At 35.3% G+C, this 18,916-nt stretch overlaps 2 protein-coding genes across 2 annotated transcripts in view; one reads left to right on the top strand and one right to left on the bottom strand.

Moving 5' to 3' along the window:
- Positions 1 to 1,579: 1,579 nt before the first annotated feature.
- LOC147070348 (innexin inx2-like) lies at positions 1,580 to 7,864 on the bottom strand. The gene is made up of 4 exons (XM_085949459.1): positions 7,385 to 7,864; positions 5,649 to 5,828; positions 3,846 to 3,985; positions 1,580 to 2,126 (listed from the first exon to the last, which is right to left on the bottom strand). The coding sequence occupies exons 1-4, from the start codon at positions 7,638 to 7,640 to the stop codon at positions 1,614 to 1,616; spliced, it is 1,089 nt and encodes a 362-aa protein (XP_085805585.1). The 5' UTR covers positions 7,641 to 7,864; the 3' UTR covers positions 1,580 to 1,613.
- A 4,560-nt stretch (positions 7,865 to 12,424) lies between these two features.
- The window catches only part of Myo10A (unconventional myosin 10A), a 257,780-nt gene continuing 251,288 nt past the window's right edge, over positions 12,425 to 18,916 (top strand). Inside the window, exon 1 of the mRNA XM_085949682.1 lies at positions 12,425 to 12,727. The gene's annotated coding sequence lies outside the window, so the exon portion shown is untranslated. The remainder of the gene's footprint in view (positions 12,728 to 18,916) is intronic.

Here is an 18,916-nt window from a genome sequence, read left to right as displayed (position 1 = left end):
TCATTTGCCGCCCCTATACAACACATGATCCCCCTACCGCCATGGGACATCACTGTGCAGGCCTGCACAAAAAAAAAATTGCATACTATCATTTATCACAATGAGAGAGATCAAATCGGATGGCAAAGTTAATATCAGCGAATCAACTGAAAGTAACTCACCGTTTACACAAAAAAGATAACACCTATACATATCATATAATAATATCAGGTAAGCAGTTTATAGGTACGTAAGTATCTCTGATTTCAGAGGATTATTGTTCAATTATTGAGACCATCACTGGTTATAATATAATATTTATTTATTACACAGAAGAAATAAAAAAAAGGAAAACAATAAACACCAACCATGAAGTTTAGGTAGGTACTTCTAGGGATTGTAATACCGGTATTTAACTATTTATCGATACCGAAATACCGGTTTCAAAAATTCAAAATACCGGTATTTTCGGTATTAAGAAAGCATACACCTCGTTTTTCTGAAATGAATTAAATGTTATTTTTTCACTACTACTATATTGTACAATAATAATAGTGTATAAGTTTTATGCTACCTGCCAAAACGACTTAAACCAACAAAAGTTAAATAATATTCAAACAAAATCCCTCAAATATACTTATGTAATTGTCGCGATGAATTAACATATTTCGTTAAATAAAATATTCACAGTAAACATTTCCAATTAATCTCTTACTATTGATCGAACGTTGGTAGTACATCCAACAAACGAAGAGAGATTTACCTGTACCTGGACTTTTAGTATTTGTAAAAATTTGCACATCTAAAATATAAGGATCAATACATATTTATAAACGTCAAAATAATTAAAGTACGTACTTTAGGGTGCCATAAAAAGTGTTTTAAATAAATTTTAATAGTATTTATAGTTATAGTTTAATTGTTAGTGATAGGTACTCCTTTTTTCTATAATATGTTTTGACGAATACCGGTGTTCAATAAGAAATACCGGTATTGATATATTCATTCGGTATTGCAATCCCTAGGTACTTAAATGTAACCATTTTAATTTGAATTACATCATATTAAAAAGTTTTTATTACTAGGTAATCAAATAATGAAAATGGGGGTACATATATATACACATACACAGTTGTATGTGTTTTACAACATATTGTAATGACAAAATTTAAAGGTACTTTTATGGCAAAATAAGACATAAAATAATATAATCGATTGTATCCATTTTAGATAACATTTTGTGCAAATAGTAAGACACCTTTAATTCGAAATTTGGTGTAATTCGAATTTTCCATTAATTTCAAATTTACAGAGGTAAACAACTTTGTAATAATTTTAAAGATGAACTTTCATTCTAAGATAATGTATAGAACTATTCCTTGGTATAATTTAATTATTAGGCACTTTATCTTTGAGCGGTTTTATTTTGATGGTGTCCAAAATATATCGACTGCTTTATCTGCAAAACAGCCAACTGCACTTTTGGGCAAGTAGATTAATTTCACAAGAATCAAAATCAAGAAACAAATTTAACATAATATAATACATTTTTTCATACTGGTCAAAATAAAACTTTTCATTCTATACATTTTTTTTCTTTCCGTTTCAATAATTACAAATATCAAAATGACAGGTTATACAACAGCTGTCTTCATGTCCAACTCCCTCCCCAGTTCCGTAAGCAATTCCCTGAAGATGTACGGATTCAAATTCTTCCCCATCTGATGAAGAATAAACCAGTCGCCGATGCAGAGCTTATTGACAACATTAACAATATGATATCGAGGAACGAGACGGGACTGAGCCGCCATGATGTAAACCCTCATACAAGAGCAACTGAACACCAGCATCCGGTAGATGATCGACAACCCGGTAATAAAAACCAAAAACATTAGCCAGAACCAAAGAAAGACAAATATTTTATCATTTACGGCATTGAAAGGCAGTGTGCACATGATGTCTCTTTTTTCGAGGGTGCCCGAGCCACCGTAGATGTGGAAGAAGCACTTGGTTACTTTGGGAAAGGCCATAGCCATTGGGTCCACTTTGTTAGGGTCCAGCAGGTTATACTGGAATGTGGCTACCATTGCGCCGTAGTCGCTGAACGTGCCCCCGAGAAACTTGTCCAGGAAAAATATTTGAAACATCTGAAAAATTATAAATTAAATTATTAACACGCTTCTGTCTATGGGTAAAATTACATTTAACAAAGAGTTTGGACTATACATCCCTAGAGCGAACCATATAAGTTTTTTGTATTGCAATATTTGCAATATATTTTTTTTATAAAGCAATCCAATTATGATATTGATATCATTAAAATTTAACGGTTTTAACCATTTAATGGTCCCCAGAAGCCCTCAAGAGGCATTTATTTCAGTAAAATCAACAGCTGCAAATTTAGGAAAAGTAAAACAAAATACATGCAAGTTATACAGAGTGCATCAACAACAATGATGATAACAGTCTTATCATTGGCGGTGATGCCATTGAAACTATGGAGTATTTTTATTTTCCAACTCCAACAAGTGCTATATTGGTCTCCAGAGGCTACAAGAGAACAAGGCACTCTAAAAAAAAGCAAAATAACATTATAAACATCAAGTTATAGCTGTTGTCAGTATATAATGATGTTTTCTTCAACACCCTTGGCTAAGGCTAAACGCGCGTAAATGATTAATTAAACGGGGTCAACAATCATGTAGTTACGACAGCGACATTATATGTACAAGCGCGCATGAACGATAGGAAAACAGGCCGATTTTAAAATTCGTGTTTTGTCACAGATTTCTGACCATTTTGCGTCTGGCAGAGTGCGTTACATCATTGTTTAGTGCGCGTTCCTGATAATTGAATCAGCTAAGTAACCCCCCATACGGGTAATGGGCATATCGTAATACAACCAAAATAGTACTATTCCGTAGTGTTCGTGCACTGAATGCGGCCCTCGTAGTCCAGTGCGTAACGCCGCATTTAGACCAAGCAAGCGAATGTTTGTTCTTCCCCCAGTCTAGTGAAATTAAACGCTTTTTGTTGAGCGAGCATAAGAATTTCGCTGGAGTGGGGGAAGAACAAACACTCGCTCGCTTGGTCTAAATCCAGCGTAAGACGTTAGCCTTTCATCTGGGAGCCCCAAATTCGATTCTTGGTCAGGTTCCAGTATATTTATGTGATTTTATCAAAGCCTGATTGTTTGTGATTGTTTCTCTTCTATTACTAAATACACTACAGTTTCACTATACTACTGTCATTGGACCTGTTGTAGTGTTAAAAAGAATATACAGGCGGCTCTCGACTTTCGAACGTTCTACTTCTACAATTCTTAAAATTAAGATTTTTGTTGATAATGCAAAAACTGTGCGCTTCTGTGCAGTCGCTCCTCTCTCCTCCCCTCCTAGTCACCTTCTCAAATACCTAAAAGGGTAGTATTCAACTATCTCTTGACAAGTTTATAGAGAAAACACCTGATTACTAATACGCCTCGTTAACTTTATTATACCCATTGATAAAAAAATATTTTAAAGTACACTTTTTGATGTTTTTTTTACATTGCTCTACTTTCGAACACATTTTCAGGAACCAATTACGTGCAAAAGTCGAGGGCCGCCTATATATGAATATATTATAATAATATATAAATGGTCTGAACTTATTCGTCCGATAGAAAAAAGGTTTATGCTACTATCAACTCAGTACATCAATCATTCATGCACGCTTACCTTAAATAATGCCTACTTATATAATATGATCAATGATTGACAAACCAAAAAGCTTTAAAATTACCACGGGAATGAAATCATATGAAATTTGCTAAAATTGAATTGCTTGAAATTTTGCTAAATTTGAAATTGAAATTCATTTCTTACCACGTTTGCAAAGTTTAGACATTCACAAAAGACAAATTGGAATGCGTAGTAATTGTGAGAATACGCGTTGGTCTCCAAAATATAGTTGACCAGTTCATCTTTCTTCGACTTGGTCCATGATTTTGAAACAACTGGCGAGTCTGCAAAGGAAAATATTACAGGAATGTAGATTTACAGAGTTATGAGCATATAGAAAGATAAAATTATGTAGGTACGGCATATATATCATCACCTCAACACTACAACTAGATTACAATGCTTTCTCAGTTATCCGCCGCTCGATTATCCGACAACTACTATAATCCGCTGTTATTTTTACTAGTTAAAATCAAAAAATCAAGCTCTATAATTCACCCGTGTTAGTATGTAAAAGTCAATAGTCCGCCGCGTGCCTATATCAGTTGTCCGCCGTCGTATTTAACGTAGTAGCTGAGGCATGGAATAACCTACCGGGACGAGCAATAATTTAATTGTGAAAAAAGCTGTGGCCCTCCATGAATCAAGATAGAAATAATCAAGGAGAAAATCATAAACTAAAATGGCGACGAATGTTTCCTTATTACATCCGAGATCTCCGATATGTCCGTGATCGTAATAACCGAGTTCGACTGTATACATAATTTGAAAACATCTCATGCATATACAGAAAAAATCATTTTGTAGAAAAAAATACCACACCCGATGGGACTTGAACATGTATCTGCTGGATTAAAATTCAATTAAACCCTGCTAATTAAACCGTAATAAAAAAATCTATACCGCCCATGGATCAAAATAATACAAAATTATATTTCTCGATTGTGCCAGACAATCGGCAGGAGACGTTTGTGATTTGTGTTATAGGCAAACATCGATTAAGCGGCTTGACACCCATTTACCTAACCTAACATACAAATGTACCCTATCTTACTCTTTAGCATAATGCATAATATGTTAGGAAGATTAAGTGCATGTCGAATGCTTTCCCACTTGCATATACGGTCAGATTTTGTTCAGGCCTTACATCGTTACCCTGGAATCTATGCAGACCGGAAAATGACAAATACAGTCGAACTCGGTTATTACAATCACGGATATAGCGAGATCTCAGATGTAACGAGGAAACATTTGTTGACATTTAAGTTTATGATTTTCTCCATACATTTATTCACTTTTATAACGAGCTATAGGTAAATCATTCTACAGTGGCACCATGGGTATGGAAAAAGCGACTTGCAGTTGTAGTGGTATTGTTTGTTAGCATTAAACCAGGCATTGCAGCAAGCAATTCCAATACATACGCCTATGGTGCCATTGTAGAATGATTTACCTATACTTATCGGGTATACCAAGCTAAAATATCACCAAAATTTTTTTTAAAACTGCTAATGTGTCGATCGTTTAAAAACATTTTGGCCCTAAGCAATAAAATCCGACAGACAGGATGCCGCCTGGATCAGATTACGTTTATGACACTAGATAAGTGTCTAAGTACCTATCTAATTGGTATTTTCGCCGACAATATTGAAAAAGTTTCCACACATATGGTTGAAATTGCATGTAAAAAATCCAAGGTTTGTGAAGTCAATAGGTACCTACTAGTGTTCATTACAATAAACAACTTCTTTTGTAGTTTAAGAATGCCATGCTTGTTTCGGGGAAAAATACTAATTGTGAATTTTTGTTTGAATTGCGACTTTTTGTGTTTAAAAATACCTATTCTCTGTTATAACGAGTGACGCTTATAACGAGCAAATTCAGTCGGTCCCATTTTCCTTGTAATAACCAAGTTCGACTGTATTAATGTGATCAAAAAATCCTCACCCAACTCTACCGTCAACATTTTAATTCTCCCTCCCTCCCACATCTTCCAAAGTCCTCGCGGTATGTAGAAAAGCGCAGCCTGGATGAGCAGCACCAGGTACACCCATTGGTAATATTTGTGGTGGATGTAGTCATCTTTATTTGTGCTCGGCCCCACTCCGGGATAAGCGACATTCTTTCCTGAAGTTTAAAAAAATAACAATATTAACTATCCATGTGTGAGAGTACAATTCGTTTGGCGTAATTGTGAAGCTATTCGAAATGATTGAGTGTGGTGGGATTCAATAGGCATGTGATATGTTCCGATTCTGTACGTTCGTGTACCCAAAGCAGGGCGCACAGAAAAATGGTATGGGGTGAGGTCCATTTCGAAAAATTATCCATAATAATTTATTATTGTTTGTTTAGGGGGAGGGGGTGGGATTAATAAAATCTAGCAAGTGTCGCTGACTTCTGTATTTACCCCGTGGACCCTCGTACTTTTCCGAGTACCTTCCCCATACCCAGACACTCTGCACTTTGAGTCTAGTGATGAACACAACCCACGATAGCAAACGTAGTAATAAGGCTTAGGCCACATAGGTAGGTGCCTTGCTTGGTGGCTACGTGCTAGATGACATATCCAAGAGAACGAACACACACTATTCTATCGCAATGGCCACACTGCACGCTTCGCGCCTCGCTACGTGATTATGAGTCACCTCGTGAGTCTCCCGGCGAACAAACATGTTGGTCATTAAATTTCTATTGTGTCACCTAGTGATTTTGCCATTGTATATGGATTTTGCAAGATGGCGGCTGTTTCTTCAGTATGATAAACTTCAAACACCGTATATTTTGAGGTTATGAATAATGACGCATGGGATGAATGCATCCACCAAGTTCGAATTTGAGACTTTCGAAATTTTAAACTTAAATTCTCTGTGAGAAGTAGCTGGAGTAGTAGAGATATCGTTGTTGACGTGAACGCTTCCAAATGTCAAATGAATTTGTACCTAAGCATGTAGCGTGCAATGTGACAGTAGTGTTTTTAGTAGACAAGCATGGCATCTAGCGAAGCACCTGCCTATGTGGCCGAAGCCTAATACTATTTACCCTGCTTAATCGCTGCACACAAGAAAAAAACGCATCTACCGATGTTCAGTTAAATTCTTCCACTGTGGTGGTGGTTTATCCCACCTGTGCAGGCGTTTGCATACAGGGGACTTGAGATCCAATCAGTGACGTCCCACGGGGTAAGCTGTTCATGCGTTGCTTAGGGGCGGCAAATGAAAAAACTAATTAACTAATATTACAATCTTTGAAAGCAGTAGCGGTTATCCATAAAGCGGATAATGTGGTCGATTTGATAGAAAGTAGGTACTGTTATTTTAATTTAAAAAAATAACCGAAGCATAACAATCCTACCAAACAGAACTGCTGTCGTAATACCCCATGATTGTATTTGTCTGTTTAAGATGGGCGAAAATAAGTAATGAAATATTATGTAGGTAGGTATCTAACGAATTTGCAAACGATTTAATGCTAAAAATGAAAGGGGAAGGCATTCTAAATCTGCCTAGGGACGTTACTGGATCCAATGACATACAGTAGGCTCGGGGACAATCATTATTATTTATGCATACTAATTTGAGCCTGCGTCGCTAAAATGCTTCTTTATGAGTATTTCCTATCATGGCTTTAAAAATTAGTTATACCACAACAGATTATAATCTTTAAGACATCATCACCCTTACCACTCAGATGCTTCTTCGCCGTGAATGTTCCATAAATCCAGCAGTAACTGTTGACTACGTCTTTGAACTTCTCCAACAATCCTTCACCGGCAATGCAGTAGATGGGATTTCCAAAGAACTGTTTCGACGACACCGTGAATGAGAGCGCTATTAGAATGATTGTGGTGAATCTGTAGTGAAGTCTGAACACATTATTGTCTGTACAGAGCTTGCCGAGCTTGAAGAAGTTCTTCAAAGGCGTGAGACTGGGTATCATGTTGACAAAAGTTATCTAGCACTTTATGTATGTTTACCGATCAAATTTTGTTATATATTGCCTATTTACGAACAGTCCATTATATGGAGAATATTACAGAATTAGTTAAATGCACTATTTCACGAATATAACGACAATCCTGTTGCCAATCAGGACGCTGCCCATCCGATGTCGAATCGGGAATTTAAATGGCGATCGGCGCGTTTCGAAAAACTTATTGTTACACTCTGGCTTTCCAAAGACAATAATATAGAGCAAACGTCATTGAGTACGTGGGTTGAACAATAGGTAGGTAGGTAATACAATAATATTACCTATTTAAATTTATTTTAAAAAAATCAGATTTTGAAACAAGAAAAAAACAATATCAAAAAACTATTATTAAATTAAATTATTTATTATGAACCCGTCATATTATTACATATTTTCAGATAGGTATATTTTTATTAGTTGGAATTAGATGGGAGTACGCAGTGGAGTGAAGCGTCAGCGGAAGTCAAGGAATGCACATGGTAAGTTGGTAAATATTATTTTACTTTTATCAACAATAATTGGTTTCGTTTTTATCAAGAACATAGGTACCTAGGCAAGAATACATTTCGGTACTGATCGGTTAAAGCGGATACAGCGGGAAACGCATTTTGAAAATAGCCGATAAACTTTATTATTTGTTAGGTTAACCTAACCAAACCTAACCTAACCTAAACTCACCCAAACTAACAAATAATCCAATTTATCGGCTATTTTCAAAATTCGTTTTCCGCTGTATCCGCTTTAACCGAACAGTACCCAAAAATGTATTTACGTATGAATTTAACGAAAACAGTGAAACCACGGAATTGAAAAACTATTAGTGAACCAACGCGTGTAACGCATGTCCCCATGCCCCTCATCAGATTTCAAAAAATAATATGCATTTCTAATAATTTATTATAGCAATGTATCATAATAATATGTTTGGTAGAAATAGTAGGTACCTACTTGATTTCAGACCCTATTCAGAAAAAACATCTTTACGTCTTTCGGGGAGTTCCGTGTAACCGCACGGCCATAGCCATACTCTATGTCAGAATTTCTTAAAATTTTCCTGCGTTGGGTTGGGACACTTCAGAAATCCTGAAATTTAACGGACCACCTTGTTTATTTTGTAGGGCAGGTAAATAATACACAATAAATAAATTTTCAAAAAAATGAGAAAAAACAATAACTATTTTTATTTAGTAATTATGTTTTAAACTTAAAACTAAGTGAACGAAGTGGACATGCGTTGCACGTACCTATTGGTTTACTGATGGTATTATGCATATCATTTATTTCTGGTAAATTGTAAGACTACATTTTGACGGAAAATATTTGTACCGATTACAGATGGTAGAAGCGCATTTCGCTGACAGGTAGGTATATAATATGAACGATTTTTTTTTTAAATACGTGTCATTTATGATGCAAAGTTTGTTTGACATGATTTGAGTAATTGGGTTAAATCTATGAATTGTGGTATATTGTGTCTTGTAAGAACCAACGTATGCTGGCGTTTGTCCAGCAGTTCAGCAGCCATCTAATCACCGAGTGACATCGGTGACATCCCGTGGAGGGTAGGCAATTTATGCACTGCTTAGGAGCGGTCGGCAGCACCTTTTAAGGGGCGGCAAATGAAGGAACAACTGTGAAAGGTACAAAGTACACCTTTTGAGAGTGTTTCTTTTTTTCTTTTATCTTTTAACACTACAACAGACCATGAGGCCCGCATAACAGTTGTGTGGTGAAACAGTAGTGTAGTAATTAATAAACGTAAAACAAGACCAAATACCCATGCTTTTAAAAAAAATTGTTTTACAATATGTCAGATCATTTTCATCCTAGAGCCGGAGTGCAAAGTTATGAAGGATATTAATATACTCTACATATCAATAAAATTAACAGCTACTTACATAATATTATATTCGAATTGGTGTGATTAAAAGTAAAAGAAGATTTCAAATTACTTAAATTGAAACACCAAAATTACAATAATTGTTTGTTTCAAACCCATGTCTCACATTTTTAAGTGGACGCTACCTGCTCATAAAGGTATTAGAATCAACTACCACTGAAATCAAACTCATTTGTTTTACGGATAAATAGGTAGTAGCTAAAACGCTCATCTGCATCGATACGAATATACAAAAATTACCCCGGTAAATTTCACAAACCCAAGTTAGTGTTCTTTGCCAGATCATAATATTTTGTAACTGTTGACTTAGTGTGTTTTGACAGAAATTTAAACGATGAACAACATTTTTACAACATTTTTAAACATTTTTACGTCAAAACAACACAAACTTCTTGAGATAATGTTTTTTGCCAAAACAGAGCGGTCGAAGGTATTAGAGCACAGGCTCCCAACCCTTTTCGGCTGGCGACCACTTTTTTATAGAAGCCATGTGACCCGCGACCCCGATGCGGTTGAAAAAGGCATTATTAATAAGGTAATTAAAAAAAAACAACGAAAACAGTTTTTTATATAATTTTATTTTAAATTATGTTTAATAATTATTAATTTAATGCGATGGTTGAAATTGCATGTCATTAACCAGCCTCAAAATTTGCGGCTGAGTTTTTGTTAACGCCAACCTCATTGTCATTCTCAACATTTAATTTATTTCTTTCTTTTGTTTAAACGAAGAAGGGTTGAAAATCCACTCTCGCAGAGATATGTAGACACAAATGGAACTAAAACGCGAAAGGCAAGCATCGTCACATTTGGGTATGAATGATACATACCAAAACAAGTTACGTGCCGAGGAATCATTCCGCAAATCCAAGAATTCATCTTGTAATTCATCGGGAATGCTGGCTACATCAGAGGAAGCAGAGAATGGATTTCGTGTCAATGTAGTTTCTTCTTCTTTCAGCTCATGGAAGAAACGCTGAAGTTCGTTTTCAAGGGATTCGAGATGCCCAGTAATGTCCTCCTTCAAATTTTCATTTATTTCACCATCAGATTCATCTACCACACTCCAGAGTTTCACTATTACTCCCAAACTCTCGACCAGTGGCGCACCCAGGGGGGGGGGGGGGCAAGGGGCCTTGGCCCCCCCAAAAACATTGAAATTGAAAGCCAATAGATTAGACAAATAAAATCACGGCAAAAAAATGATTTGTAATAATTCTCCAGCACCCTTTTTAGAAAAATTTCTTAGATTTTAATTTCTAACACAAAAATTTCGAAACACTAATGTCAGGTTTTTTTAGAAACCCAATACCTAAGGGAACTGTCAAAAAATTCTCGGTGTCCACCCGAATTCCGGAGTGGTGTAGGTCATGGCTGGGGAGGGCTGACAGGGCTCTAGCCTGGGGTGCCGGGCTGTGGGGGGCCCGACGTGTCGGGTTGACCAGATAAGTGAGATAAATACACATCATAAATTAGCTTTAATAGTAAAAAAAGTCGCCTGCAGCGCTATTACACTTCATGACCATGAACATTTTCAATTACTTATATAATTGTGCAATATATTTTTTGATTATTATGTGTCGATACTCGACAGACCCATTATTAAAGTAGATGTATTAAAAATCGCCAATAATTCACTGTATAAGTACCCTTAATTTGAACTAAAATACAATTTGAAAAACGTTAATGTAGTGTTTCACACTGCATTTAATCTTAGCGGTAGGTAGGGGGGCCGCCAAATATTCCAGCCTGAGGGCCCGTATCAGGATGTGGGGACCATGGTATAGGTACACCGAGTGCAATAGACAAAAGACCGATAAACGAGAAATTAAGCTGTGAAGAAGAAAAAGAGTCTATGGGACTAATTTACATTCTCCTCCTTGGGCCCCCCCAATATTAAATCCTGGGTGCGCCACTGCTCTCAACACATGTTTCAACCAACTGTGATAGAATAGCGTGCCTAGATTACACAAATATACGAAATTATTCAAAATTCAAATAAAAATTGCATTGTGGTGAATATTTTTTTTTAGTTGACTTTATAAGTTGGCGACCCCACAGAAAACCCGTCGCGACATCCTTCGGGGTCGCGAGTCATAGGTTGGGAACCCGTGTATTAGAGAGATGCACCGTCCAGCCTCTTCGGGGTCGTATAAAATATAATATTACCTATTTGGTACCTTATGAAACATGTTAAATATTTACGGATTTTCATTTGTACAATAAGTTTAATTATTTAAAAAAAGTGTTGAACATGTCGGACCGATTAAAACACAATACAAAAGATAGGTAGTAAAATGCATATTTATTTCATAAATTATCATTGGTACGTCAATTTAATAAGATTCAGGTGATACTTGGTAAGTAATTAGTTTTCTATATTATAAGGCATTGTCTCATATTAAACATTATTGTAAAAGCCAAGTATTACATTTTATATAAGTTTCGTTAAATTTGTTTAATTTTGATCGAGTTATCTACCGCGGGCATACTTTAAAAAAATAACCATTTCGATAACAGATAACTACATTATCGATATGCCTATATTATTATGACGTGTAAGTGTGGTACAACTGTTATAAAAGAATGTTTCTCTTTCACTCTGTCCACAGAGGTGATTTTACTATTTGATTTCCGTACACAAGAAAAGAGACAAAGGTAACACAGTTGTTTCATGACAGGTAAATTTCTGTAAGTAGAAATAACGGGTCACAACTGAGTAGATGTCCTATCTTGTAAGTGATATGGCGGTACACTCTCTGTCTTTTTCACACACATGCGTATTTCAGTGTAGCGAAAGAGTTAGAGTGCTCTATCTCACTTCTTGCCTTTGAGCGAATGTGAGGTAAATACTCAGGAATTTCAATGGTACCTTGGCTACATGCCGAAGTATGAAATGAAGTATTTGTGGCACCGCAGTCCAAGAATATTGTGTTTGGAAATTTTAGTTATAGGTGTGACAGTAAAATAGTAAAAATATTCACAAATTAATTGCCGTAATTCGTGTCGTTGTTCGGTTGTTTTTGTTTAGAGTACAGTGAAAAAGTGAATTCATTTGTGTCTGTTTTAATCGACGTGAATAAGTTTGTATATTGTGCTACTACAAGAAGAATTTCAACATTCCTACGCGTTTGGATTAATCATTTTTTCAAAGGTAAATAGTTATTGAACCATTGAACATTATTTAAAATGAATAATACTATTAACATGTCACTTATGAGGTAAATATTTCTCAATCTCCCAGTGGGGAGGTGTGTAATAATTCCTTGCAACTAACAGTCTTGTATACAATATAACAATCTGTAAACGTTTACTCATTGTAACATACTATAATGTGTTTGAAAAGAATTAAATAGTCTACATATACGTAATTCGAATTGTTTTTTTATAATATGTGTTTGTATTGTCGATAAATCATCAAATATCTTCCACGTCTACCTATAAAGTTTCAAGAAAATAATGTGTTTGCTGTTTCTTTTACTACGTATGTCTCCACTGACGTATTGTAGACATCAACGCACGATTGCATGAAACCTGATCATTAGCCACCGATAAAAATATTCTGTTTTTTTGTCTTGATGTTATTTTATATTTTACGTTATTTTGAGTTTTAATAATAGCAATAAAAATAAGACATACGCACTTTTGTCATGCCGGTAATTACGTATTGTCAAAATCTTATTTTTAATATTTCCGTGGAAAACTTTTTTGATTAGGTCACCGAAAAATAATAATTATTGAAGTTGATATTCTAAGTATGTAGGTAAATTAAAACCTAGTAAGTATGTCCCCACGCCCACGATGGCAGCGCGGCCTAAGCATCGTGGTCCCTGTGGGTCTATTCTATACGTATCGACCGCTAAAGTGATAACGTGATAAATATTATCAAAATTATAGTAGGTTTGTATCAAAGTATTAGCACTTATTGTAACAATTACAAGAAGTCGGTTGTAATTTTTGCAATAAGCGCTATATTTTAACGGCAGCAAGATAGGTGCTATTAAAATATAGCATTTATTGCAACAATTACAACCAACTTATTGTAATTGTTACAATAAGTGCTAATACTTTGATACAAACCTACCCTAAGTTTGATAATATTTATCACTTTATCACTTTAGCGGTCGCTTGATAAATTTTAGACCGAGATGGACAGTTTTGATAGTTCAGACGGTTAACTATTGTAATTGTTACAATAAGTGTTAATTATTCGATATTTTCCTACCCTATAGACCCGCAGCAACGTGAAAGCAAATTAAACTCTTTATTATGTATTGAAATAATTAACCTTAATCGATGTGAAAGCTCTTCTAACCATAAAGACGTATTCATATTATTTTATTACATATAATAATAATTGTTACTGGTAACACTTTCTATAAATACATAATAACATCTACAATTAAGCTGTAAATAGGTATATTATTGGAAAGTCATCATGAATCATGACACAAATCTGTATTACTATTACGTGTGACCTAATATTTTTCGGGAATTTGTTCTTACTAGACTTTCATCCAAGCCATTATTTTTAGTTAGTGAATATGTAGAATAAAGAGATATATTGAAAGCATTCATAGATACAATTCAAATACATACACACGAATAATAATTATGCTAATTTAATACAATCGATCGATCGAGGACGGGTGTTTTAAAACTCAAAAGTTCAAGCTGTCATAACATATTCTGCCAAATCGCGTTAGACGGGACATAATGTAGGTAGATACATAACCTAATATAATATAGTTACTAGAGATTTTAGCTATATTCTTTATTAATTTGTTGGGTATTTTATAATATAGGTACTGCTTATAGCTTCATCGTATTTTGATGACTATAATAACATTAATAATAAATTAATTGAAAACATAAACATACATGACTTTGAAAACTGTGTGGCTCTTTATATATGTTACGCCGAATGTGCGAAATTGACTATTACATGAAATGGGCAACACACATTCGGCGTAACATACCTATAGGTATATGAAAATCCAGAATGCTCTCGTTGACCTCATTATGCCCATCCCTGTTGTAGAGGGTCGTTCCTTTACCTATAGTCTCGTGATGGTCGACTGATTCGTCCTTTGCTCTGCCGAAGAAATACGAAGCATTCGTCACCAACACCACATCTCGAAGTCATCAATTGTCTTCCGATCCCTTGCCCTCGGGATCCATGGCTCGACACCGTACAACAAATTTGATATAACTAATAGTCGCACAAGCGTCATTTTCATGGCAATTGAAATTCCTCGATCCTTCCATATAGTGGTAAGACGTGTCATCGCATTTTTTGCAATCTGTGTGCGCCTTCTTATTTCCGCTTCACATCCGCCTTTTCCACTGATGGTCCACAGATATACAACCTCATCCACTGTATCTAGAGTTTGGAGTATACTTGATGTTGGTAGAAGGTTAGCCCGATCGACAACCACTATTTGCGACTCTCTTCCTCTACCCGGTGTAGCAGCTATGTTAATAATTATAACGAAACATGCAATCGAAAATCTTTAATTATTGCGACCAGCGCATGTATTCTATACACAAGACTGCTATAATAGGTCACTATCGACAGGTATAGAGGGCAGTTTTTCATTTTTTTGTATCGAAGTATTAGCACTTATTGTATCAATTACAAGAAATTAGTAGTAATTGTTACAATAAATGGTAGGTATGTTTTAACAGCACCTCTTTTGGCTGTGTTCAATTTTAGAGCGAGATAGACAGTTTTGACTGTTTAGAGTTTTAGACGGCTAACTTATTGTAATTGTTACAATAAGTGCTAATACTTCGATATAAAAAATGAAAAACTACCCTCGATAGCTGCCGATAGCGGCCTATAGCAGTCTTGTGTATAGAATAGATGCTTAACTTGCACTACCATCCAGTAATTCACTCAATTATTTAGTGCCACATGTCAACATTGCGTACTGTTCGCATTTACATCCCGTATAAGACGGAAATAATATTACCCAACTGGTACTCGTGCCCGGTAATTTTCTCAGGCTAGTCTGCTGTGCTGTAGGTATCTAAATATTACCATTCACTTGCATATGACTGACGGGAATTTGTATGCATAGCCACTGACAATACTATGAGGTATTAATGCTTAAAACACATACTTTATCAGAGTTTATGAAATGAGATTGATCTCACGGCAATCATGGAAGTGTTGTAAATATCGAAATATCTACCTGATCTATCTCTATCAGAAATGGTAAACCTTTTGGTATGTTTTATGATGTTTACCACGCTATGACGTAAAGCTCTTTCAACAATAATTAATTATTGGTAATGTTGATATTAGACTCTAGATAACTGATTTTCAATTACTATTACAATTACTTGAGGTAACACAAGGCGCACACAAAGGTACGGATTCCTCACAGGTTCGAAAAAAAAAACACAAAGTATTTGAATGAATGTAAAATAATATGGTTTTCTTCTTCAATCTAGTAGAGAGCCGTATTTTCATTCGCTTTTCCAATAGAATTACCTGAACTCTAATGAGTAGGTATTCAAATGACCAATAATTTAAATTTGTCGCTATTAGTATGTCACACTGTAGCATATTGGATAAAATGCGTCGGTTGGGGCGTTTACCCGTAGGAGATGCAGGGTTCGATTCCCGGCCGGGTGGCTTACTTTTTTCAAAAAAGATTTTTTATATTGGTTATAATATACTCTCTCAGAAAGTGTTTTTCTGAATTATATAATGTTCAATAATTGATTATGTTTTAGACAATAACTTGTTGATAATCTGTTTCGATACAGTGATTGAATGCAATCGATGCGCTCTTCTTTAAGGTTGTGTTAAAACTAAATTGAAAAGCTATTTTGATTAGGTATATATAAAACAAACATATAAATAATATAACGCCTGGCATTCTCAGACATTTTTAGTTTGGTAGGAAAAGTGGATACCTATATCCGTTAGAAGGAAATTTGAAATACCTTAAAAATTAGGGAGCATCAGTTGTTTATTCTCCCAAGGTGCAGAACCAACCTGCCACTGGTAATGCCAATTGGGAGGGCGATAGCTATGTTCAACCAAATTGCTTCGGGTGTTGATATATTCCATTTGCGTGAGGTGAGTTTAAGTGGACGCTATTTTATAAATTGTTAAAATCTCCTTAGCTAACTCGGTGTACTTCTTTGAACTACTATATGTATAATTGTATTTTCACTGCGTTTGTATGTTTATATTATGTTTTCTTTTTATATTTTCATTTTTATTACATTTCTTTTTTCTTTCTTCTTTATAATACTGTTTCATGTCATGTTGTGAACGTCTTAAACTTTTAATTCGTAATGTCCACAATATGTCAAATAAATAAATTTGAGCGATTAAAGATGCATTGCATTCCAGTCGTTTAGATTGATAAGAACAATGGTGCGATAAGGCAAATCTTTATCAAATAAATTTGCAGACATTCATTATGCTGCTTATTAATCTTATTGTGCCATCCCATAGCGGAGGTCGACCATCATCAAGGCGATCTTAGATTTGTCGTCTGCTACCTGGAACAGTTCAGTGAAGCTGCACTCGTACCAATCACGGAGGTTCTTAAGCCACGAAATGCGGCGCCGTCCTCTGCTACGCTTACCATTGATCTTTCCTTGAATGACAAGTTGGGGAATGCTGTACTTTTGTCCTCTCATGATGTGGCCGAGGTACTGTAGTTTCCTGGTTTTGATACTAAGTAGAACTTCTCGGTCCTTCCCCATTCGATTGAGAACTTAAACATTTGTCACCCGGTCAGTCCAAGGAATTTTGAGGATGCGTCTATACAGCCACATCTCGAAAGCTTCAAGTCTCCGTGACATCTCTTGGTTTAGCATCCTAACTTCCATGCCATAGAAAAGAATTTAGAGAACATAACAACGTACCATACGCAGTCTCAGACCTAGGTTAATGTCTCGATTGGTAAGGAGGCGTCTCGTTTTGAGAAAGCCACTCAATTCTAGTTTTTATTTCCTGAGACTGGTCCCATTTCTCATTGACCCATGTACCTAAATATTTATAATGGGTCACACTTATTAATACTTGATAAGAATACAAAGATATGCTCAAAAATGCGAGGTTATAACACCATAACCTAGTCTAACCTATCAAATAATCCAGTATATCCGCAATTTTAAAATTTGTTTGCCGCTTTTTTCCACTAAATATACAATAACTAGATATCGTTATAAAAGAAAACAGGAATTCATAGAGCTATAAAGATACGATAGACAAGTGACTAGTACAAGCAATATTATGTTGATGGTTATTTTTAATTTCCAATGATTGTATTAAATTAAAACTTGTGAATGACAATAATTAATAATTTGCTTGTCTCGCTTGTCTACATGTAAATGGCATCGTGTTCCCCAGGTTAGCCTTCAATGTCATAGATATTATTTACCAAATCGTGAGTCAACTTATCGAATGAAAAGTAAAAAACAATCAACTCGATTATGACGCCATTGCTGTTGAGATCGGTAAATATGCAGAGGCAAAGACGGTAGTTACCTCTTTTGTATATTGGATATTGTATTATTTTTGTTTATTTATTTATATATTATATATTGTTTTCTTAAAAAAAAATATGAAGATGTAGTCATAACTCATAACCTAAGTGTGTACCTACCTTCCTAGTTAATAATTTTTGATCCAATACATCGGAGGTCGGCAGTGTGGAATCCGTGGGAGAAATTTGTAAATCATGTCCGATTACATCGTCGTTGTTCTGTAAAGAGGGCGAATTAACCATTTTGGCGCAATTGAGATTTTAATGAAAAAACAATATGTATGTTTAAGTAACACGTTTGTTGTGTATGGCGAATTTGTATCTCCACAGGAAAGTACTTAAAAACAATGACATTAATATGGACGAATCATCTGGGAAAAAAAATGACACTCACTTTATTGTCGGGTCTGCCGAATGGCATAATCTGTTCTAACGCCATTACAATAAAGGTGATATTGCTATAATTTCCTGATACTTTTTGTTGGGTCTGCCGAATGGTTCGGTTCGAACGGATTCGCTCAAATGAACATTGACGTTAGAAACACTGCTCTAACGCTATTACAATAAAGGTCATATTGCTATAAATTCCCGATGAGTGATATCGCATAATGGAAATTGCGTGACGTCTACCTATAGGTACATGCGAATGCGCGAATTTACTTGCTAGCTACTGTATTAATGTCATTGCTTAAAAACGATAATTTATTGTAAGGGCGAATATCCACTTGTGTTACGGATAAAAAGCGACTGTGACATATTAGGCCTTTTAAAACATTATATTATATGTAATGTCTATTATGAAGACAGTATTCTTTCTAAGCTTTATT

Source organism: Rhyacophila brunnea, unplaced genomic scaffold (assembly GCF_057557595.1).
Source record: "Rhyacophila brunnea isolate RB1 unplaced genomic scaffold, BYU_Rbru_1.0 scaffold_22, whole genome shotgun sequence".
In the NCBI taxonomy this organism is placed as follows: domain Eukaryota; kingdom Metazoa; phylum Arthropoda; class Insecta; order Trichoptera; family Rhyacophilidae; genus Rhyacophila; species Rhyacophila brunnea.
This window is presented reverse-complemented; position numbering and strand designations above follow the sequence as displayed.